At 43.7% G+C, this 25582-nt stretch overlaps 2 protein-coding genes across 2 annotated transcripts; both read left to right on the forward strand.

Annotated features, from left to right (window-relative positions):
- The first annotated feature begins 986 nt into the window (after positions 1-986).
- LOC104610908 ((RS)-norcoclaurine 6-O-methyltransferase-like) lies at positions 987-2522 on the forward strand. Its single transcript, XM_010277761.3, has 2 exons — positions 987-1886; positions 2023-2522. Exons 1-2 carry the CDS (start codon positions 1146-1148, stop codon positions 2317-2319), a joined length of 1038 nt encoding a protein of 345 aa, XP_010276063.1. The 5' UTR covers positions 987-1145; the 3' UTR covers positions 2320-2522.
- A 15557-nt stretch (positions 2523-18079) lies between these two features.
- On the forward strand, positions 18080-18502 carry LOC148803943 (uncharacterized). The gene has a single exon (XM_088898650.1). It carries the CDS (start codon positions 18080-18082, stop codon positions 18500-18502), a length of 423 nt encoding a protein of 140 aa, XP_088754776.1.
- Positions 18503-25582: the final 7080 nt, after the last annotated feature.

A 25582-nucleotide genomic window follows, 5' to 3' on the forward strand; every position in this document is an offset into this window, starting at 1 on the left:
TCTCTGCTGTCAATGGGTTATCTACCTGATACAATTGAACCAACCGAACTGATTATATCAGTTTTGATTCCATTTACTGCCCTATTGCGTCGGTTTCGGTTTTAAAATGTTTATCCCTATTATTATTGAGTCAGGATCGGTTTTGACTGTTCTGAATCGATTAAGACCCGAACCGATCGATTAATTATATATATAACATTGAAATATAGTGGGTTTATATAATATTAGTATAGTGGTTTTATTCCCGGCTGAGACCCAGCCTATTGACAGCCCTAAATCCAACTCCCTTCACCCTTGAGGGGCCAAGGTAGTGATAGTGATTAGTGAAGTGTCAGTCCCTTCCCTTTGAATGGAAGGTTATTAAACTGATACTAAGAAGTGCTAATGAATGGGACCGAGGAAGCTTCATTAATCTCAAATCTCAATTATGTACGTGATTTCTTTCTATTTTCTAGTGAAGTACCATGCAACACGTGTTTCTTTTTCGCTTCAGACCATGAAACATGTGATTATCTGCTCCTTTTGTCGCTCTTCCCACGTGAGAAGATTTCATGCTTATTTAATTGTTTTCTCAATTTTTTACTACGCTGCTCAACTAACCAGCTGCTATTTGAGTAGCCGCCCATACCCTTCCAATTTCCAGTCTTACCCACTGGTCAACCGACTACAACGGGAAGTAATGAATGTTGGTGTTTTCCTTGGGCTGTGTTTGTTTTAGTGTAAATTTGTCATTGGTGTAAAAATACATTAATGAAGTTAAATACAGTTGATCGAGTTTAAAATGAGTGAATTATTGGAATTTTTTAAAAGTGTATTATTGATATAGTATTTATATCAATTATCAATATAAAATTCAACGGTGTTTAAAATTTATATCAATTTTCGATATGAAATTTATACTAAAAACAAATATATAAAATATAAATCAATAGTAGACTTTTATATCGGTCCGTATTTATACCGAAAACAAACGCAGCCTGTCAGATGCCACCAGCGGTAATGATAAGGTCTCCTGCTGGTCTTAGCGGAGCCACAAATCAGTGGTCGACCAGCTCTATAAAAGAAATTCACTGCGTTTGCCAAGAGGCCAATTCGATCGATCACTAAGCTTTTGAGAGAAAGAGAGAAAGATTGAGGCGGACGCCATGGAGGAGGACATGAAAGCTCAAGCCCAAGTGTGGAAACACATATACGGCTTCGTCGAGTCATTCACTCTCAAATGCGCGATCGAACTCGGGATCGCGGACATACTCTACGAACATGGTCAGCCCATGACTCTCTCCGAGTTAGCCTCCTCCATCCCTCTTCCCTCTGTCAGCCAAGACGGATTGTACAGGGTGTTGCGTTACCTCGTGCACATGAAACTCTTCGACCTGCAGGTCGATTCCGACGGGTTAAAGAAGTACCGGCTCACTCCCGCGTCCAAGCTCTTGGTCAAAAACCAGGAGAAGAACCTGGCATCCTTCGTTCTCCTGCAATTGTACGAGATAGACACTTGGAACCACCTAAGTGCCGCAGTGGAAGGTACCGTGACACCCTGGGAGAAGTGTCACGGCGGCGTGGACTACATAGAGTACTTTAAGAAGGACTCGGTGGCGAATCAGTTGTTGAGCGACGCGATGACGAGTCACACGAGTATGGTGACGGACGCGCTGGTGAAGGGCTGCAAGAAGGCGCACATCCTTGATGGAGTAGGGTCCCTAATTGACGTGGGCGGGTGTACTGGGGTGGCTGCTAGAGCCATCGCTAAGTGGTTCCCCAGTATAAAATGTGCGGTGTTTGATCTGCCCCACGTAGTAGCCAACGCGCCCGAGTGCCCCGAGGTGACTCGGATCGGAGGCGATATGTTCGTATCAATTCCGAAAACGGATGTGGTGTTCATGAAGGTGAGAGAGCGAGTAAACCTGTGATCAACGAATGAATCCCAAATCAGTATTTTATAATTTATACTTCATCATTTTATTGATTATGGCTCTGTTACGTTTTATTATTAATTTGTATTAATGGTTACTGGTTGATCAGTCGGTGTTACACGACTGGGGAGACGAGGACTGCGTAAAGATTCTGAAGAAATGCAAGGAGGCGATATCGGAGAAAGGAGGAAAAGCAGTGATCGTGGATATTGTAATGGATGTGGAATCATCGCCGAATGAGTTCACTGGTGCAAGACTGGGGATGGAGATGGACATGCTGGTCGCAGTGGGTGGTAAAGAGAGAAGTGAAAAGGAGTGGCATAAACTCTTCAAGGAAGCGGGTTACAGCGGGTACAAGATAACACCCATCGTTGCAATCGAATCAATTATAGAAGTGTTCCCTTGACATCGATAAAGCTTAATTTTGTTTTCGTTGTGCGTGGTATTTGTAATTTAGTACATTCTCTGGACTCTGGAGCATCCTTGAGATAAAGCCTGTATTGTGTTTAAGTTTGTTTTAGACAGTAGCAAAACTAATCAAACTGTCTTTGCGCCATTCAAATCTTACTCGGTAAAATAAAAAGTTTTACTTTTAGTATTTGGACCTAATTCTGAAACTGGCATTCACAATATTTCGTCAGATTTTTCCGGATTCCCTCCGTAGGTGTTTGTTTAGAGGACAGAGGTGCTTACATAATGAGTTGGACACCCTTTGGAACCAAATTCTTAAACGAGATCATAGAGTGCATTGGGAAGAGTTTTCTCAGTCGGAGATGTTCCCAATATACTGTTGGGATAGGGTAAAATACAAAAAACTGCCCTCAAATTTCTGACAATCATAAAATCCTCCCCTATAGTTTCATTTTAACAAATAACTTTTGAAAAATTCAACAAAAACCTCCCTTTTTGTCATTGTTCCAGACAGAAAACGTTAGATTGATTCATCGCTTTTTTCCAAATATTCATCCTACCCTTTTATAAATTATTTTACATACAAAATTACTTAAATAATCCCATTTTAACTCAACAAAAAGAACATATTTCAGTAATTTTGTATGTAAAATTACTGAAATGATCGTTAAAAGAGGTTTTTGTTGAGTTAAAATGGGGTTATTTCAGTAATTTTGTATGTAAAATAATTTATAAAAAGATAGAATGTGTATTTGGAAAAAATTGGTGCATCAATCTAACATTTTCCGTCTAGGACAGTGACGGATGGGAGGTTTTTGTTGAGTTTCTCAAAAGTGCAGGGGAGGTATTTGATGTAGGGTGATTTGGCCTGACCTAGTAATAGGGGGACACATGGACACGACCTAACTAGCAGGATGACAATTCAGTTCGACACACCAAGTCTGCAACGGATTGAGTTCGAATAACCGAACCACCTCGGGGCAAGTCCACCTCGGAACGAGTTCACCTCGGTGCACGATCGCATCGGGACCACCTCGGTCCCAAGGCACTTCGGCATTCGTACCAGGTTGGATCCAATGGGCACTAGCTCAGGTAATACTAACCGACCACTGCATGGCAACCCCGAAGATCTCGCCACCATATTTTGCGCCTCACGGGATCACGCCTCGTAACGGCTAACATTATCTCCCTCGTCCGATTCGGGCGAAAATGATGAATCTTATCAGTTGGCAGCGTTATCCCCAATTAACGCGGAAACGGACCTCATCGTAACGAGGATCCCGGAATCGCTCTGCGAAACCCGCGAAGGCTCCACCCCCCGGGGGAGAAAGGTACGCCTCATCTCTGTTCTCTAGCCCTCTTGCATTCTAAGCTATTATCAGCTCGCAACCAAGTACTAACTTAAGCATTGGAGCGACCTCGTCGGGTAAGCAACCCCGGGTTCTCTGATTCGCTTTTTGCAGATCAACCGAGTCCGTTTTCTACTGGAAGCCAGATCACCTCCAACTGGGAGCAGTCGGATTGCGCTATATCATTTGGCGCCGTCTATGGGAAACACTACAAGAAGCCTCTTTCCTCGAAAAGCATCCATGGCATCCTCTAGTAACGCTGGACAGAACGATGAAATGAACGTCTCCGGGGGCAATCTCAGGTCCCAGCCGTGTGCATCGGTCAGTTCACTGTGCCTCTCTCTACAGATGGGATTCCAACATTGAACATTGAAAGAATGGTAGGATCCATCCAATGGACGCCATGAGGGTTGAGAAATGGGTGGGCGAATTTCAAAAAATTTCCTACCTTCTCCCAACTAGGAATCATATTCCCTAAATTTAGAATATAATATTCAAGGATCCTACTTGAACCATAATCAAACCAGATCTGTACCAAAAGATAAATGGCAGGAATATACCTGATCCGGAGAAGCACTATCTCCCAAAGTTGGTGTTGACGCCCAAAGAATGCTCCAAGATCCGTTCCTGCTGAAGATGACACAGCAGTCGATGGAACAGAACCAGCAGGGTGCGTCCTACACACTAGATCCTTCACAAGAATCCTCTGGAAGTACTAAACACTGAATCTTTTTCAGTCTATCTTGCAAGACTGATGTCAAGAACAGATTTCTTGGCTTTCTTTTTCTGCAAAGATCTAATCTTGCAAAGGCAGATGGCGGCGGCAGGAGGAGATCTCCAAAAACGAAAAGGGTTGAACTGCTTTTTCTTTTTCTGGAGAGTATGAGATCTGATCTCAATTCGCAGGAACCTTTCTTGCGATTTTCTTGGTTCGAAATCTGTTGTATTTCTCTCTCAATTGGTTAGGGTTTCTCCTCCTTTCTTCATGATTAAGAAACCTCATAAATCAGGAGTCATCCCAATCCAAATCAGTATTTGGATAGGGGATTATCTTAATCCTATCTGCAGATAGAGTTAGGTTACTCCTGATCTTATCAGGAGGTTATCAGATTCAAATCTAATTTGAATTTGGTCTCTAAGAGTGGATAAGGCTAAAGGCCCAATCCTTTTACTAACTTCAATCTGAAATTTGCCCCATGGATGGGTGATCATATCAGGCCACCTCGAAATGGGCTTTTGGCCCATTAAGTGTTCAGTGTCTAATTACTTTCCAATCTGCTGCCCAGTTGGGCTTCTTTGTATGGCGTGGGACCCAAGCATTGATCTACACACCAGCCACATGGGTTCGGCCCAGCCTTTAATACAAGGCCCAGCCGAATTCACTGAAGAACTCAATGAACCCCTTGAGTCCATCATATGGACCCTATGGGCCCAACACTTACATTAAGTGGTCCCTGGGCCAAGCCATCTTATAAAAACCCAGGGACTGTGGGCAGGTGCAAGATTAGCCCATCAGGTATTATCCTAAATGGTCTTACACTTAACCTCTCAGCCCTTAATGATCAAGCATTGCCCGACAAGAGATGACCTCTCCCTCGGCTGCAAGGAACAGTGCCGCACTCCCCTCTCACATGGATCCCGGGAATTAAAACCATTTGCAAACAATTTGAAATCGTACATATAAATATAAGTATGTTAATTTTGCAAAACAAAATTCCAACGATTGAAATCAACTGCCGGCAGTTTGGTTTCCATCAGAGAGAGTGCATTCCCGATCAATACCCTTTGTCCGACAAAGTGGCTGATTTTGTCACTATGATCACCCACTCAGATGAATTCTCAAACTACCCCAACATACCCAGGTTTTGATCCCCGCTAAGGATCTCACTGATTGGCATATCAAAGGCAGCCTGATCCAGCACCTAGTGAAGTGTCATAATCGAGTCTAGGGGTCAAGTGTAACTTTCCAGTTTTTCCCATCTATCTCCAAGGTCCAGGGCAAGACTGGAAATCTGGTCCGGTTCAAGGATTCAAGTAATCCCATACTGCATGTGCCTCGGGTCTTACCCTGGTGGCTGAGACAGGCCACCCCAACACTTGGTGGCACACCAGCATCAGCCTTGGCAGGATATATCTCCCCAGACTTATCCAACGGCTGTGAACATTTAAAACTAACATGAATCTCTATAAATGTCCAATTTTAGGGTTTTACACAGAATTAAACCAAACAACATGAATCAAACATGCACTTTATTTATTTCCATTGTCGTGGGCTGCACCTCGGCAGTAGGGAAGACCTCGGTTCGTGAACTAGAACGAGAAGAACAGAATTCTCCGAAGCGACCAAGGCTCGAAGACCCCATATTCTTTACAAAAGACGATGCGCGTGGGATTCAATAACCCCATGATGATGCGCTAGTCATAAAGATGAGGATCAACGATTTTGAAGTTAAGCGTGTCCTAGTGGATTCAGGGAGCTCGACTGACATCTTATTCAAGGACGCCTTCGACAAGCTCCAGCTTCAAGAAAGCGACATCAAACCCACAAGTACTCCTTTGGTAGGCTTCAGCGGAGAAAAAGGCAGGCCCCTGGGGCAAATTTTAGTACCTGTGGAGGTCGGCACGTGGCCTAATATCGCGAGATTCGAGCACACTTTCCTAGTGGTCGCGACTCCCTCCCCGTACAATGCCATTGTAGGTTGGCCCATCACCCACGCACTTCACGCAGTGGTATCCAACTACTATTTGGCTATGAAGTTCCCCACGGACTTCGGAGTAGGGGTAGCGCGAGGCGATCAGCTCGAGTCTCGCAAATGCTATGTCGTCGCCCTCAAAGGGAAAGCCAAGTTAGCGGATGACCTCGAGCTGGAGCAACCTATGGAGTACACCGAGGAGCGAGCTACACCGATAGAAGAAATAATCCACGCCCCTATTTCAACAGAAGATCCAGCTAGAACTCTCCAAATCAGTGCATCGGTCGAGGAACCTCTCCATTCTCAGCTGGTAAGTTTTTTTATTAAAAATTTAGATATATTCGCATGGTCCGCGACAGAGATGCCCGGTATAGATGCAAAGATAATAACTCATAAGTTAAATATTGATCCTATAGTCAGGCTCGTTAGATAGAAGAAACGCAACCTCGCCCCGAAGCGCTGGAGGATAGTCGACGAGGAGGTCAAGAAGCTCCTCGCAGTCGATTTCATCAGGGAGGTCCGTTACCCGAGCTGGGTAGCTAACCCCGTTCTGGTAAAAAAGGCCAATGATAAATGGCGCATGTGCATCGATTATACCGACCTAAATCAGGCTTGCCCGAAGGATTGTTTCCCACTCCCTAAGATCGACCGTCTAGTGGACGCGACCTCAGGGCACGAGTTGCTGAGTTTCTTGGACGCGTACTCAGGATATAACCATATCAAGATGGACCTTGCCGATGAGGAAAAAATGGCATTCATAACCGAACTAGGATTGTACTGTTACAAGGTCATGCCCTTTGGACTAAAAAATGCAGGGGCGACCTTCCAAAGACTTGTAAACAGAATCTTTGAGCCGTTGATCGGCAACAAGGTTGAGTGCTATGTAGACGACGTGGTCGTCATAACCCAATTTTCAAATTGTTTAATAAATGATTTACATTGTGTCTTTGAAATTTTTCGCAAGTATAATATGAAGTTAAACCCTAACAAGTGTGTCTTCGGTGTCACCTCGGGTAAATTCCTGGGTTACATAGTTAACCGACGTGGCATCGAAGCCAACCCTAAAAAAATAAAGGCCATCCTATATATGAGGCCACCTCGTAAATTGAAGGAGGTTCAGAGGCTAAACAGTCGTATAGCCACTCTGAGTTGCTTCATATCCAAGTCGGCAGATCGCTACCTGCCTTTTTTCGAGGCAATTAAGAAAAGTAAGGACTTTGAGTGGACCGAAGAGTGTCAGCTCGCCTTTGACGAGGAGGGAGATGTTCTAAAGCTGTACCTCTCCGCGAGCGATGATGTAGTCAGTTCGGTACTAATAAAAGAAGTAAATCGGGTCCAACGACCTATCTATTATGTCAACAAAGTTTTGCAGAACACTAAAACAAGGTACCCAAAGATCGAGAAACTGGCGTACGCGTTGGTCATAGCAGCTCAGAAGCTTCATCCGTATTTCCAAGCCCACACCGTCGTCGTTCTCACCAACAAACCTCTGAGGCAAATCTTACTTAAGCCCGAGGTATCTATCAAACTGACAAAGTGGGCCATCGAACTCAGCGAGTACGACATCTGGTACGAGCCTCGTACAGCGATTAAGGCCCAAGCCTTGGCCGACTTCATTGTAGAATGCACCTTCAACACCGCAGTCCCCGAATTGATTGAGCTCGAGCACAGAGAGGAAGCTTCAACTAGTGTGACACCAGTCCCGGTTAGAGCAAGACCGACCTGGGACGAGGAGCCCTGGATCCTCCATGTAGACGGCTCATCTAATCAACAAGGAAGCGGAGCCGACATTATTTTGTACGGGCCAAGCGGGGTGAAGCTGGAGTACGCTCTTCGGTTCGAGTTCGTAGCATCTAATAACGAAGCGGAGTACAAATCACTGATAGCCGGGCTCACTCTAGCGAATGAAGTACAAGCTAAACACGTTGTCATCTGTAGTGATTCATAACTCGTGGTCAACCAGGTCATCGGCGATTATGAAGCTCGTGACCCCACCATGGCTGCTTATCTAGCCAAGGTCAGGGAAGTTCTACGCAGCTTCCAGTCATACTTCATCAAGCAGATTCCGAGGTCCGAAAACACTGAGGCCGATGCCTTGTCCCGGTTAGCCAGAATGAGCAGCAACACCATGAGGACCATGTATATAGAGAACCTAACTCGGGCCAGCATTCTCGGTGGGTAGAATAGGTCGCTCCTGTTGCACAAGCAAAACCGAGCTGAATTGACCCACTCGCGAGCTATCTGCTTCACGGGACCCTCCCTATAGATTGCAATGCGGCCAGAAGGGTATAGCGACAGGCATCCAAATACGTCATAATAGACGGACGGCTGTACCGGAGATCCTACACACTCCCCTACTTGCGCTGCTTGCGACCCTCAGAGGCCGAGCTCGTTCTCCGTGACACTCATGAAGGCCTGTGTGGCGGACACTTGGGGGTAGGGCTCTCGCCTAGAAAGCACTGCGACAAGGGTACTACTGGCCCACGATGAAGGCGGATGCACTTGAGCTTGTTAAGAAGTGCGATAAATGCCAAAGGCACGCTAACATCCACCACCGACCTGCTACCGACCTGAAGTACCTCACCAGCCCATGGCCCTTCGCACAGTGGGAAATCAACATTCTTGGGCCTTTCCCGCCAGTGACAGGACAAAGGAGATTCTTGGTGGTAGCAGTGAATTACTTCACGAAGTGGGTGGAGGCGGAAACCTTAGCAACAATCACAGTTCGAAGCGTACAAAACTTCTTTTGGAGGAATATAGTATGCCACTTCGGGCTACCACAGGTGCTTATCTCTAACAACGGAAAGTATTTCGAAGATATCATGTTTTAGAACTGGTGTGCCAAGATGGGGATACAACATAATTTTACTTCGGTGGCACACCCTCAAGCAAACGGGCAGGCGGAAGTCACGAACAGAGCTATACTCCGTGGACTAAAAGCTCGCTTAGCCTGAGTTAAGGGACTATGGGTAGACGAGCTGCCCAGTGTGTTATGGACCTACCAAATTAGCGTGAAGACCGCCACGGGCGAAACCCCCTTCAACCTCATCTATGGCACGTAAGCAGTGATCCCAGCTGAGATAGAGGTACCTACACTACGTCTAGAAACTTACGACGAAGAAACCAACGATGACGAGCTCCATACCAACCTCGACCTGGTGGAAGAAGTATGAGACCTCGCAAACATTTAGACCGCAGCCTACCAACAAAGAGTGGCTCGGTACTTAAACGCCCGGGTCAAGAAGCGGCACTTCCGTGTCAGAGACCTGGTCCTTCGAAAAGTTATGGTGCTTGAGCCCGGTGTCGGTAAGCTCGGACCGAACTGGGAAGGTCCTTATCGAGTAAAGCGGGTACTCGGGGAAGGTACGTACGAGCTCGAAACCTTAGAAGGAAAACATGTACATCGAGCGTGGAACATCAGCAATTTAAGGCGATACTACCTGTGATCGTCGAACTAGAGAGCGGACTATGAGTCACTCTCAGAAGTCCAAGGACTAAAAGTGTCGAGCTGATGAAAGACCTCGGCATCATATAAGTCCTAGTCGCCTCTTCGGCTTGGGTGAACTAGTCCCAGTCGCCTCTTCGGCGTGGGCAATCAAGTCCCAGTCGCCTCCTCAGCATGGGCATATAAGTCCTAGTCGCCTCTTCGGCATAGGCAAAGTACCTCTAATGCCTAAGGCGTAGAAGCTCGGGTGTGAGCTCTACGATGTCTAGCCCACTTTGGCATATATCAACAGGTTGGGCCCATTAGGGACAACCGACATTTAAATGAGTAGCCCGTGCGCGGACAGGTCGGGTATATACCCTGCAATGTCGCTCACCCCGGCGTACATTACGTAAAGTTGCCCCTACTTGTTGTCCAGCTCGATAGCTCAACAATTCGGGTAACCTATACACTTGTTGCCCAGATCAGGAGTCATTTACTTTGGTTATATTTTTGCACAAGGATTACTCAGAAAAGTTCGTATTTCATTTATGAAAAGAGTGTAAGTACAAAGATTTCATTGTAACCCGAGTTCGGTGGCCTCGGTGTGTACATCCAAAACACAAAAAGAAGAAAAAGCCAGAATCATGCATGAGGACTGCCAGACGGGTCAGTCTCCATGTGCTCTCTCATGTCCTCTTGACCCGAGGGGCCTGCCTCTTTGACTTTGTCGTCGCTTTCCTCCTCTGATGAGCTAGGCTCTTCGTTCGCCGCCTCTGCCACCTCGGGGGTAAGGCCCGACATAGAGACAACTCCGAGATCAAGATCGGGGAACTTCTGCCGCATCAAGTACTTGCACAGCTTGTAACCGGAATGATAGGAGCTCGGTCCATATTCAACATGGAGATCATGGAACTCCGAGGATCCCTTGAAGCGTTCGATAGCATGCCTTCTTTCTTCAGCTCGCGCCTCTTGGATGGCGGTCTCGAAGATCTTAGTCCGCTCCTGGATCGTCGCTTCGAGATTCTTGATCTCTCGTTGAAGCCTCGCCTTCTCCTCGATCATCGTTGAGATTAGCTCCTGTTGTTTCATCTTCTCCTTGGTCAGTGCGGAGATTAGTTCCTATTGTTTCGCCTTCTCCTCGGTCATATCCAAGATCAGCTCCTGCTGGCTTCGAGCTCCATTCTTGGCCCAAAGTATCTCGCCCCGAGCTATGTCCAATTCGTGATGAAGTTGTCGTGCCTTTTCCTTGGCATCCCGAGCCTGCTTCAGGCGGATCTCGGACTGGCACATTAACGAATGAATGGCGGAGTTCACCTAGTAAATAAAACCGAGGTAAGTACATTTGAAAAATTGACAAGGAAATAAAATGTAAAGTAAGATACTTACCACCATGCAATAACTGGCAGCTCGGCCTCCGAGCAGGGCTGTAGGAATGTCAGTCCACTCCGCGACCTCATCAGGAAAGATGGCATCCCTGCTCTTGCGCATTTCGAGCCGGTGAGTCATTGTGCTTTCCTTGGGGGACTTGGGCCCTGATGTAGAAGCGCTCTCCGGCCCATGAGGTTGGACGCCTTCCTACTCGGGCACAAAAGTGCTCCCCGGTTCAGCACGACAACTTCATCACGAACTGGGGAGCACATTAACGAATGAATGGCGGAGTTCACCTAGTAAATAAAACCGAGGTAAGTACATTTGAAAAATTGACAAGGAAATAAAATGTAAAGTAAGATACTTACCACCATGCAATAACTGGCAGCTCGGCCTCCGAGCAGGGCTGTAGGAATTTCAGTCCACTCCGCGACCTCATCAGGAAAGATGGCATCCCTGCTCTTGCGCATTTTGAGCCGGTGAGTCATTGTGCTTTCCTTGGGGGACTTGGGCCCTGATGTAGAAGCGCTCTCCGGCCCATGAGGTTGGACGCCTTCCTGCTCGGGCACAAAAGTGCTCCCCGGTTCATGAGGCTGAGCATCTTCCTCGTGGTCGTCATCCAGGTCCACTACGGGGGCTTGGGGACAGACCTCCTCCACAGGGAGCTCGGAAGAGATCGACTCCACGACAAGGACTTCAGATGGGGCAGGGGCTGAAGAATCAGCCTCTCGACGAGGCTTCTTTGAAGCCTTCCTCTTCTTCCCTCTCTGAACGCTCTTGAGAAGGTCCTTTGCATTGACCTCTGGCATGGTAACTGCAAGAGCAAAAGGTTAGACGCGAACTAAAGAGAACCTTAAAGTAAAAAACCAAGGTGGAAACCTACCAGGAGGGCTCAGACAAGCTCGCACGAGCTTCTCCTCGACCAAGAAATCTTTCATCTCGAGGCCGAGGTCCCTCCACAAGTTGATAACTGCCCTAGTTTCTACATCTAAGCTCACCCCAGGATCCTTGATAGCCACCCTCCAGTGAGTTGGAAAAGACCACCCTTCAGGATTTTGGACAATAAAATACCTCCTCTTCCAGGCCGGAACCTTGTTCGAGAAACTGAACAGGATTTTGAACCCAAGCTGAGGAGAGATGTCATAGCTTTGTCTGACGTCCCCGCGTAAACAAGCAGAATTTCTCTTGATCGCACAGATCGAGCTAAAGATATCTAGGGACAAAGGTCAGTTATATGTGTGGAATAAGGAGATGGTACCAACTATTTTCCGGATGGAGTTCGGGTGTAGTTGGTCGACGGTGATGTTAAAAAACTTTACTACCTCTATGATGAAGGGGTGAAGCGGGAAGTGCAGCCCGGCTGCGAGCTGCTCCTCAAAGACCGCGAGCTCATGGTGATCGTGAGCCCAAGGATATTGACCTTGAGGAAGACTAAAGACTAAGCTATCAGGAAGACGATAGCGAGCTACTAAGTACATTAGCCTATCCAAGGACAAAGTAGAAGGACCGAAATCGTCTGGATCCCGACCCCGGGAAGAAGACGGGGCCTCCGTTCTAGAGGGCGGACCCTCTTCCCGAACCTCAGTCTCCCCGAGCCGAGATGGCTCAACTTCGGGCACGAAAGTTCCTTCTAAAGACCAAAGAGGGGAGTCACCAAGCGACAAGCTGACCTCCCTAGCAGGGGCCGCGGATTGCACCTCGGCACCCTCAACCTCACTAGAGTGACCTTGGAAAACGAAGAAGTAAGAAGCGAGTTGAAGGATTTCGACGCAACCTCAAAACAAAGACTTGTGAATTTGTGGCGAGAAAAATGAGTCACAGGCCCCCCTATTTATAGCCGCTATGTCCGAAAACTAACGATCGAGATCGAAGTAATCCAACGGCTCCTAGGAAAACCAGTTGCGCGACCCCCAAGGATAAAATCGGTTTAGCGTGTTTTTGACGTCCGCGGAGTTTATAGATCGTGTGACGTCCGCGCGTAGGCCAGACGTGACCTGGGTTTTTCCTGGTTGAGTCGGGTGGCCGAGCAAGTCTGACCCATGATTCATTTGGTTATCTGCTTGGACCTTGAACCAAATCCACTTGGCTTGTCATGAACTCCCCACACCGGGTCGGGACCCCTGGCTCGGGGAGTGGGGGCAATTGATGTAGGGTGATTTGGCCCGACCTAGTAATAGGGGGACACGTGGACACGACCTAACTAGCAGGATGACAACTCAGCCCGACACACCAAGTCTGCAACGGATCGAGCTCGAATAACCGAACCACCTCAGGGCAAGTCCACCTTGGAACGAGTTCACCTCGGTGCACGATCGCATCAGGACCACCTCGGTCCCAAGGCACTTTAGCATTCGTACCAGGTCGGATCCAAAGGGCACTAGCTCAGGTAATACTAATCGACCACTGCATGGCAACCCCGAAGATCTCGCCACCAAATTCTGTGCCTCACGGGATCACGCCTCGTAACGGCTAACATTATCTCCCCCGTCCGATTCAGGCGAAAATGATGAATCTTATCAGTTGGCAGTGTTATCCCCAATTAACATGGAAATGGACCTCATCGTAACGAGGATCCCGGAACCACTCCGCGAAACCCGCGAAGTTTTCACTATATAAAGGCTCCACCCCCCCGGGGGAGAAAGGTACGCGTAATCTCTACTCTCTAGCCCTCTTGCATTCTAAGCTATTATCAGCTCGCAACCAAGTACTAACTTAAGCATCGGAGCGACCTCGCCAGGTAAGTAACCCCGGGTTCTTTGATTCGCTTTTTGCAGATCAACTGAGTCCATTGTCTACTGGAAGCCAGATCACCTCCAGCTGGGAGCAGCCGGATTGCGCTACATCAGTATTTGTTAAAATGAAACTAGAGGAGAGGTTTTTATGATTGTCAAAAACTTCAAGGGAGGTTTTTGTATTTTACCGTTGGGATATGCTATGGGGCTTCCTTTGTGGGAGCACAAATGTGAATTCTTTCTTAAACTGACGTAATTAATGGACTTCGTATCTCCAAATCTAATAACTCTGCCCATGTCTACCCATAACACACTACCCCCATACATTGGGAATATCTCCTTGTGTTAAGGATTCAAGTATCGGTATCGGGCAACTTAGATATGGATACGCTTAGAAACGCATGGATACAAACGAAAAAATATGGAAACGCTTAGATACGCTAACAAAATGCACACAAATTCCATAAATATATTAATAGCATTAAGTTTAAAGTCAAAATAACTATAAATAATATAGGAATATATAGGAATTGTATATTTAAACGATATATATATATATATATATATATGAATATGAAGAAATATATTATAATTAATATAGCAGGACATGTAGATATTATACAATTTTATAAATAATACATCAACCAAGAGTTCAAGGAAAATATTATATAGATTTTTACAAATTAATATATACAAAATGCCAATATTATTTTATTATCTATTAAAGTGTAAGGCATAAAGCATATGCAACTATCATATTTGAATTATTATATCATTTTTTTCTATTTCTTTATTTTTATTTTTTAACATTAACAAAAAAGTCAACTAAAAAAAATAATTCTTAAATGTTTGATAAATAATATTTATATTTTTGTAAACAATAAATATGTTATTATAAAATTTATATTTTTGAAAATGCATATCATATGAAAATTCATAAATTTTAATTACTAAAATAATTATTCTATTATTAATATGTTATTTTTATAAAATTTTGAAGTTAAAAGTTATTTTTTATATAAAATCTAAATTAATGGATTTGATAGATTAAATTTATATTATATTCTCAAATACTTTGTAAATGATATTTTTATTTTTGTAAATAATAAATACATTGTTATTTAATGCAAATTAAAATATTAATTAATAATTTATAAAAATTTAAGATATATACCATATGCAAATTATAAAATTTAGGTATTAAAATAATTATACTATTATGAATATTTTATTTGCATAAATTTTTAAAATTAAAATTCATTTTTGATATATATGTGGATTTTATAAATTATTTATTCCATTAATTTATAAAATACGAATTTTAAATATTGTTCTTTTTAATTTATAGTTGAAGTTTTTGAAAATAAACGTATGTTGGTTTTTGTTTGCATGTAAACATTAAGTTTAACAAAAGTTATTTTATTACACTTACTAACACAAAATAATAAATGCCTTAATGCCTTTATGGTTAAAGCGTGCTTGGGCATTAGGTGCGCATCGACCGACGTGGGTTCAAGTTACGCCACTTCCATTTTTTTTCTTCTGAGACACTGCACCATTAATCGGTGCAGTCCGATACCAATATGATATGCCCCATATCGGGGATATAGTATCGCTATTTTAATCCTTGCCTGTGCATAATACTATGGAAGTCGGGTTCAGTTAGTGCAAGTAGAGATATTTCATGGGAATAGAGAATATTTCCCTATGAAATAAAGCACGTAAGTATGGACATATTCCCAATGTGCAGAGATATCGTAGGTGTTCGAACAACCTTTACAACCTTGCATTGGGAACATCTCCGTACTTCCGCGTTTTATATCATTGGGAGATATTCCCAGTGCAAGGCTATGAAGGTTGTTGGAATGGACCTTGCACTGACTGAATCGGGTTTCTCTCTCAAATGTTTGCACTGAAATTCATAACTTTTGCTTTTTTTTAGAACTTGATAATTTTTATAAGGGTCCCCTTCTTTTTTCTAGGAGAATTTAATAAGTTTATAAGGCTATGTTTGGTTTGAAAGAAAAGGAGAATTATATCTCCTTCAAACCAAACACAACCTAAAGATCTTTTTTTTTTCGAAGTTGAATTTCATAACTTGCACATCTAACTATAAAATTGGGGTCACCATAAAAGTGGGACGTATTTTGTTGGTGGGTTGATTGGAATTCACTTACATACAATGTACATTTGATAAAGGGAAAATTCCCGATAGGTACCCATACTTTAGGCTGAGTGCCAATTTAGTATCCAAACTTTAAAATGCAACAATCTAGTACCCGAACATTTAAAATGCGACAATTTAATACCTACCATTATGGGACTGTCAGTTATGTATATCACGTGACCTAATGTGTGATTTAAAACTTTTAAAAATGTTAAAATTACCCTTAAAAATAAAACACATTGTTCATCATCTTCTTGAAACAAACCCGACATCTACAAGGTGGGAAGTGGTTACCACTTCAATAGGTTAGGTGTGCAGTGCACTAATGAAGGATTTTCTGGTCTTGAATTTGCCAATGGACAGGTAATCCTACTCCGACCTACCTGGAATTGTTTGTCAAGAGACCACACTAGTGAGGGTCTATGATCTTTTATATGTTTATTATATAGGAGACAGCCGATGCCATTGATACTGTTGAGATCGTTACAGTGGATGGGAGGCATCAAATTTTGTACAGAAGTGATCTCGCCTTTGGGTATACCACATGTCACCCTTTCAAGTGATGCAAGATTTGGTAGCTATTGTGGCTGTAACATTTCGTCTGTTGCCTTCAGCATCAACAAAGGAGAGTCAACAAGCATACCTGAGAAAGTAACAAGGATTTCAAATTTTTCTTCTTGAATTCTTCATTGTTCTCCTCAGAGATGTCAATGAGATATGGTTTTATTTACAGGAGGCGAAGATCTCAGCCTGTGCGGGAACGAACTGCTGGATCGGTGTTCAGAAATCCTCTTGGCATGGGAGTTTTAGCAGGGGAGCTTATTGAGAAGGCTGGACTGAAAGGCTTCATAGTTGGCAGTGCAGAGGTTTCCAAAGTTCATGATAACTTCTTCATCAATATCGGCAGCTCAAATTCCTGAGAGATGCTTGAATTCATTGGCTTGGTTAAGACAAAAGTTAAAAAGGAATTTGGAATACAACTCCAAGAAGAAATGCAATATGTTGGTCCTTTCTGTGAGTATTCAAGGATAAATTAGAGATTTGTTGGAAAAACCGAGAGAGAAGAAAGGTTGTTTCTGACAATGAATAAAAATTCAAATTTGAATTCTCAGATGATAAGTTTTATCATTCAAGATATTAGCGTAGCTTTATCCGTCTTACTGTATGAGTCCTATCTGGTGTATGAATCTTAGTTGTTATCTTAGTTGTGCTTTGTTTTGGCTTTCATTGTTCATGTAGGAGTTTGTATCCTAATCGCAAGAGGGAGCTAACTCTACCTCTATATATATCTTGTAATGTTCGGTTGAAAAGAAACACAGAGAAAGAAAATTTTTCCCTTCAAACTCGAGTGTCTCAGTTTATCACGGTATCAGAGCGCGGTTCGTTCGACTTTCGCACCGCCTTCTGAACTTGCTCATTCGATCTTCTCTAACCTCTATTCGTGGAGCAAATCGCTGAAGAGTTAGCAGAACTCTACCTTCTTTCGATTGTCAAGACTGGAGGCTGCGGTATTTGTTTTTTGTTCGATCATTGCTCGTGAAGCGGATTCTCTTAGAGGAAACAAGGGTTGTCGTTGGAAGGTCTACAAAGAAAGATCTCTTGCCGCACACTATGGAAAACGTGTTGTTATGGTCTGCTCCTATTCCGAACTCGCAGTGAATCCTTTGCTCCCTCCCTAAATTCTTCTCCCCTCGTCCATGCAGATGCAAAGCCGGTAACGGTTCCCTCCCGCTCCGATTTTTTTGTTCCCAATCTTTAAATTCCACGACGACGATGGAGAAGACTTGGAGAGACGTTTCCAATTAGGGTTTCTGAGCCGCTGCGGCTTCTTCGCTAGCTCGGTTAGGTTGGAGAGAGGGAGAAAGAGGGAGAGAGAGGGGATGGACTCCTATCCTATTTAAGCCCTTGGGCTTCCTTCTCTGAGGATTCTATAGGGCTCTCTTTTCAACAGTCAGTCAAAGCCAGTAGTTGTTCTTCGCTAAAACCAGGAAGGAAACACCTTGCTTTGGCTGATCGATCATGGCGGATGGAAGAGAGAGGCAGAATGAAGGTGAGGGCGGAAGCAGAAAGGTAGTCTCACCGTACTACCTGGCGGCCAACGACAATCCAGGTAATATAATTACCCAAGTCCAATTGAAAGGAGATAACTACGAGGAATGGGCTCGATTAATGCGAATGGCGCTCCGAGCCAAGAAGAAAATTGGATTTCTTGATGGAACCATATCTCAGCCCGCGGACTATTCACCGAAGTTGGAAGACTGGTGGACTGTGAACTCGATGCTGGTCTCATGGATCCTCAACACGATAGAACCAACCCTACGCTCTACAATCGCATACATGGAGGCTGTGAAGGACCTGTGGGACGAAATCAAAGAACGGTTTTCAGTGGGCAATGGGCCAAGAATTCAGCAACTCAAGGCAGATCTTGCGGCCAGCAAATAGGTCGGTCTCCCAATCGTGGCATATTATGGAAAACTGAAGCAAATCTGGGAAGAACTTGCTAATTATGAGCAAATTCCGACATGCGTCTATGCAGGCTGGAACTGCAACATCGCCACAAAACTGGAGAAGAGATGAGAAGAAGAGAGAGTTCATCAGTTTCTAATGGGCTTGGATGACTCAGTATATGGAACAATGTGTTCCAATATTTTGGGCACCGATCCGCTGCCAAACTTGAACAAAGCCTATGCCATGGTGATACAATAGGAGCGGCTGAGAACCATGACCCGTAGCAAAGAAGAAAAAAAAGAGGCAATGAGCTTTGTTGTGCAAGCACAAGGTAGCACAAAAAGAATGGGACACGATACAAAAGAGAAATCTGGAATGTGCACCAACTGTGGACGAACAGGACATGAGGCCGAGAGTTGCTTCCAACTTATCGGCTACCCGGACTGGTGGGGAGACCAGCCGAGATCTACTGGGAGTGGGAAAGCTCGAGGCCGAGGAACACAAGGTAAATCTGGTCGTGGACATGGAGGCGGACAGAGAGCGAATGCTGCGCAAGCGGTAGGGCAAACTTCTGAACCGACCCACAGGACAGAGGGAGATCGCACTGCATTCGGTGGATTGACTAATGAACAGTGGTCCACTTTCCTTAATCTGTTGAATTCTTACAAACCCAGCACGACCGAGAAGTTGACAAGTATGAATTGGATAATTGATACAGGAGCTTCGCACCATATGACAGGAAACCTAAACCTCTTGCATAATACTAAGACCGTGACCAGTTGTCAGGTTGGATTGCCCGATGGAAAGCATGTCATGGCAATAAAGAAAGGGATCGTCATTTTGAATGAACACATGAAGCTTATAGATGTGCTTTATGTTCCTCGTTTAAATTGTAACCTGATATATGTGTCGCAATTATTATAAGATTCAAATTGTAATATCCAATTCACTAATAAATTTTGTGTTATATAGGACTGCACTTTGAGGATGGTGATTAGTGCAGGTGAACTACGTGGAGGGCTCTACTGCTTCAAAGGTGTGCACTCAAGCAGAGTTCACAAAGCAAAGGTGGAAGCATCATACGAGCTATGGCACAAGAGAATGGGCCATCCCTCTGAGAAAGTAATTAAACTTCTTCCTGATTTAAACATTAGATGTGATAGTAGAAATAGGATATGTGGTGTTTGTTCAAAAGCCAAATAGACAAGAAGTGCGTTTGATTCTAGTGAAAACAATGCTAAAAGGACTTTCGATTTGATTCATTGTGATTTATGGGGTCCGTACTCGGTACGGGCATCTTGTGGTGCCCTGTATTTTTTTACCGTGGTTGATGACTTCTCAAGAGCCGTTTGGGTATTCTTACTTAATGACAAAAGTGAAGTAAGAAAAACACTGCGGAACTTCTTCACTATGGTAAAACGCCAATATGGAAAATTGGTGAAGATAGTTAGAAGCAACAATGGTACTGAATTTACTTGCTTGAAGGAATATTTTTTTGAGCAAGGCATAATACATCAGACCTCATGTGTTGAAACACCACAGCAGAATGGACGTGTCGAGAGAAAGCATAGACATATACTGAATGTTGCCAGAGCTCTTAGATTTCAGGCCAATCTCCCTATTGAGTTTTGGGGAGAATGTGTTATGACAGTCGGTTATCTGATCAACAGGACCCCCTCCACTCTCCTTTTGGGTAAAACACCATATGAGATGTTGTATGGGGAGAAATCAAGCTACAAACATATACGCACATTTGGATGTTTGTGTTATGCACGAAACCTAAATCGGACCAGGGACAAGTTTGCTAGTAGAGCCAGGCGTTGTCTTTTTGGGATACTCCTTTGGCAAGAAGGGATGGAGAGTTTATGACTTAGAAAATAATGAATACTTTGTTTCTAGGGATGTGGTGTTTTCAGAAACTGAATTTCCTTATGCTATTGAAGAAATCGAACGCAAACCCGATGATGGTAATCTTGCTTATGACCAGGAGGAAACTGAAGAGTATGACGAAGAGGATAGTGAGAGAGGAAGGAGTAATGGTACTCATGAGATCATAAGAGAGACAGATCAGGACGACAGAAATGAAAATAATGAAGGGGAGCATGAAGTAAGGGGGATTCTATGGAAGAAATGAATGCAGGGAATGAGCAACTTGGACGAGGCCACAGAGTGAAGCATCCTTCCACCCGTCTCAAGGATTACGTCATACACACCACATGGTGTTTCGATTGCAGTCTGAGCCCTTCTGCCAGTTCATCTCGCCAATTTCCCTCCTCAGGTACTCCCTATCCTATAACACATTATGTGAATTGTGATAAATTCTCTTTGCAACACCGCTCTTTCTTAGCAGCTGTCACAGCTAATCATGAACCCCAGAGCTATTCAGAGGCTGTCAAGGACTCTTATTGGAGAGAAGCAATGAGAAAAGAAATTGAAGCCTTAGAAAACAACAGAACCTGGATAGTGGGGGACTTACCGCCAGGGAAAAAGGCTCTCGGAAGTAAATGGGTATACAAGATAAAGTACCACTTAGATGGCACAATAGAGCGGCACAAGGCGCGTTTGGTGATATTCGAAAACAAACAGGTTGAAGAGATAGACTACAATGAAACATTTGCGCCTGTGGCAAAGATGGTTATAGTCCGCACATTCCTTGCAGTAGCTGCGGCTAAAAACTGGGAACTGCATCAGATGGATGTGCAGAACGCGTTCCTTCACGGAGACCTGCAAGAAGAAGTGTATATGAAGATGCCCCCTGGATTTGCTTCAAGACTACCTGGGAAGGTGTGCAAGCTCCACAAGTCGCTTTATGGTTTGAAGCAGGCCCCTCGTTGCTGGTTTGCTAAACTAATGACAGCCTTAAAACAATATGGGTTTATCCAGTCACAATCTGATTACTCCTTGTTTACACTTCGACGGAAGCAGGAACAGTTGAACATCTTGGTGTATGTGGATGATCTTGTTATCTCTATAAATAATGGCAATGCCATATGGAGATTCAAGGAGTATCTAAGCCAATGCTTCCACATGAAAGATTTGGGAGCTTTGAAGTATTTTTTAGGAGTGGAGGTCGCCAGAAGCCATAAAGGTATTGTTCTTTGTCAGCGGAAGTATGCTTTGGATATCATATTAGAAACTGGATTGCTAGGATCTAAGCCAATTGGACTTCCCCTGGAACAAAATCATAAACTAGCTCTGGCAGATGGTCCTTTGATGATGAAACCAGAGAGTTACAGGAGGCTTGTGGGTCGTTTAATTTACTTAACCGTTACCCGTCCTGAATTGTCCTACTGTGTACATGTGTTTGCTCAATTTATGCAGAACCCCCGTGAAGAACACTGGGAGGCGGCTTTACGTGTGGTGTGATATTTGAAAGGTAACCCTGGACAGGGAATTTTCCTTCCGGCCGACAGTGATCTTTGGTTGTATGCTTATTGTGATTCTGACTGGGTCGGGTGTCCACTGACACGACGCTCTCTCACTGGATACTTTGTGTTATTGGGACAAGCACCTATCTCATGGAAGACAAAGAAGCAACTTACAGTATCCAGATCATCGGCTGAGGCCGAATACAGGTCTATGGCAACAGCTGCATGTGAATTGAAATGGTTAAAAGGGTTGTTGCATTCATTAGGAGTCGGTCATCCTGATCCTATGCGATTACACTGTGATAGTCAAGCAGCCTTGCATATCGCTGCGAATCCGGTTTTCCATGAAAGGACTAAACACATTGAAGTAGACTGTCACTTTGTCCGCAATGAAATTCAGAATGGGAATATATGGCCTTCCTACGTCAGGACTTCCGAGCAACTTGCTGATATGTTTACGAAGGCCCTGGGCAGGCAACCATTCGAGCATCTTCTTGCCAAGTTGGGCATTTCCCATTTACATGCTCCAACTTGAGGGGGGGTATTAGCGTAGCTTTATCCGTCTTACTGTATGTCATATCTGGTGTATGAATCTTAGTTGTTATCTTAGTTGTGCTTTGTTTTGACTTTCATTGTTCATGTAGGAGTTTGTATCCTAATCGCAAGAGGGAGCTAACTCTACCTCTATATATATCTTGTAATGTTCGGTTGAAAAGAAACATAGAGAAAGAAAATCTTTCCCTTCAAATTGGAGTGTCTCAATTTATCACAAGATCCAAGCATTTTTCATGATAGTATTGTTTTTACATTGTTTGCTTGAACTCCTTTTGTCAATGTCTTTGTGATCACATGAGTAACAATTCCAATTGGACAAAACAATAGGCACAGAGAAACTGAATGCTGGGTTTCAATCTCATTCTCCAGTCCATCTATATACAGTTGCCTGGATAGTTGCAGGAGTGAGGGAAGTTAGAATTTCAATCAAAATAATTTTTTATGGGTATAATCAAAATACATTTTCATTATCATGTCATACCGTCACCATGTTACCAGTAAAGATCCACTCATCCCACTCAATGCAGGTGAGAGAGAGAGACCTTGCAGCGAAGAGGTCTACAGCCAACAAGTACATACCTCCGGCAGCCAATATTTACTTGCAAACATGTGTCCAGGAGAGGTATAGGAGGTATGCATAAAGAAGTCCAAGGACAACATATGGCATAGTGCTCTCAATGGACCTCTTAGTATGCATTTAAAGAGGATAAAAAGATACATATCATTTGACTTTTAATTCAATGTGGTTAACCTAAGCTACCTAAACAATCACAGAAAGCTTACCAGCTCAGCTTTAGGTGCCAGATCCATGAGGGTATAAAATGGCAAAACGGCAACTGTTCTCATAGAGAGAGGAGACCGTGGGGAAAGTTATGCACCACCGCTGTTCGAGAGCTTGAAGAGGATGAATAGTGGCGATGAGCAGTTGTTTAGGGCAACGAGAAACATTGAGTCATCAGTCTTTGAGTTAAATACATCTTAGTACTCATTCAGTCTTCGAAGGAAAAACCGGGAAGGGCATTTTTTATACAGTTGTTGTTGATGGTTAATAAAGAAAATTAGATAACACTTAAAAGGCGTATGTGTCTTTTGCCATAATACTTAATGGATGGTTAACGGTAGATACTAAATTGTTGTATTTTGAAAGTTTGAGTATTAGATTGTCGTGTTTTAAAGTTCGGATACTAAATTGGCACTCAGCCTAAAGTACAGGGTACCAATTGGGAATTTTCCCTTTGATAAATTATTTATATACACTGAAATTTGAAAAAAAAAAAACAACTTATATATGTCTTGTTGAGTGGCTGCAGATAAAAAGACCTATACAATCATACCGTTTCAAAGCCGTTAACTGGCTCATTTCAAAGGTTTTTATAATATCATATTTTCCCTTGAATGTTCAAAACATTGTGTAAAAAACATCGTCATTGCGTGAAACTTAATTTCTGTAATGACTGTTTCCATATGAACATCATTGATTCCACTCTCTAGATTGAGCCACTCCCACTAGTTCCAAACCTCCTCCGTTATCACCTCCACAGGTTCTATTTAACACTACACCTTGCTATTGATAGATTATCTCTGTTGATTTGGCCCTCTAGTGACATTGCGACACGTGGTACCACAGAACTATTAAATGACATCGTAGTACCATGTAAGCAGACTTCAGGAGCATTTTGGACATCTCTTACCCATCTAGACCTTTATGGCCCCACCTCGGTAGGTTGACTTGCAAATAACTCGAAAGGTATCAAGTCGGCATAAGAGGCAACATGCCTATGCCAACCTTGTTGCCTCTTACGCCGACTTGACCAAGGCTCAATTAGCAACCTATACAATGCGATGAGAGACCTCCTTCTTAAGCGGGTTATCGTCCCCGACTCCCCTGGGATCACGACGCCACATCGATGTAGCTGACCCCGCCCCACCCACTTCGGAGGCAACCGAATAAGCATTATTGGTTTACGCGGAGTCCATCTTCGGGTGTGAAACCACCTCCGAACCAGACGAGCTGGTGATCTTGGACGCGCTTCATGAAGCTCACAATAATCTGCCTATATAAAGGCGTTCCCTTCCTCAGAAAATGTACATGTGATTTAGTTCTCGCAACTCTCAAGTTCTCTTGCATTTTAGCTCTCCAAAACACACTTCGCTAACTTAAACATTGGAGTGCCCACTCCAAGTAAAGTAACCTAGACACTTTGGTACTGTTTTCTTGCAGCTCGCCAAGACAAGTGCTTTTTAAACAAGACAAGAGATGTTAGCACATAGTAGCATGGGTGTCAAGACTTGAGTTTGAATCTTCATAACAGTGTTTTTTGAACAAAACAATGCGCACATATCAACGTGTATTGGAACGTATCAATCTCGGCCGATACGGTGCGATACACACCAATATTATTCTGTATCTTGTCGATATGCCCTATATCGAGCGTATCGTATCGATATTTTAATCCTTGATTTTAACTCCTCTCCATGACAAGGTTTTGGGTTTGCTTTGAGGTATGGTGATTTTCTCACCACTCAAAGAGAGACAAGAGATGTACGCGTATCAACGTGTATCGAAACGTATCAGTCTCGACTGATACGATGCGATATACACCAATATTGATCTATCTCTTGTCGATATATATCGTGTCACTATTTTAATCCTTGGTTTTAGCTCCTCTCCGGGACAAGGCTTTGGGTTTGCCTTGAGCTATGGTGATTTTCTCACCGCTCAGAGAGGAAGAAGGTAGGGATAAAGTACGATTTAAGGGTAAAGGTAGATGCCAATCATTATTTTACTCAATCGTTATATAGATGGACCTGAAGATCGTAACAAATGATTCACGATGCAATCATTGCAATGATTGCTATCATAACAAATTTCCTAATGGTGATGTGAAGAGAGAATCTCGTTGAGTTGAGCTGCCAGTTGGCAACCCTGGCATAATAGCTCCATGCATTCAAATCGTGCGGCATTGAAGCTCGATAAAATAAATGTTGGGATAAATAGGCTGCACCTCAAATTTGGACCTAATTCTAAAATTGACTGCATTTTCAAAATTTCGTTAGATTTTTCCAGATTCCCTCAAAATGAGGTCTAAGGGGGATGATTGGAAATTTCACTAGTCATCAACAAGGGATGATGATTGATGATCTCTCTCTC

Source organism: Nelumbo nucifera, chromosome 1 (genome assembly GCF_055504915.1).
Source record: "Nelumbo nucifera cultivar China Antique chromosome 1, China Antique-T2T, whole genome shotgun sequence".
Taxonomy (NCBI): Eukaryota; Viridiplantae; Streptophyta; class Magnoliopsida; order Proteales; family Nelumbonaceae; genus Nelumbo; species Nelumbo nucifera.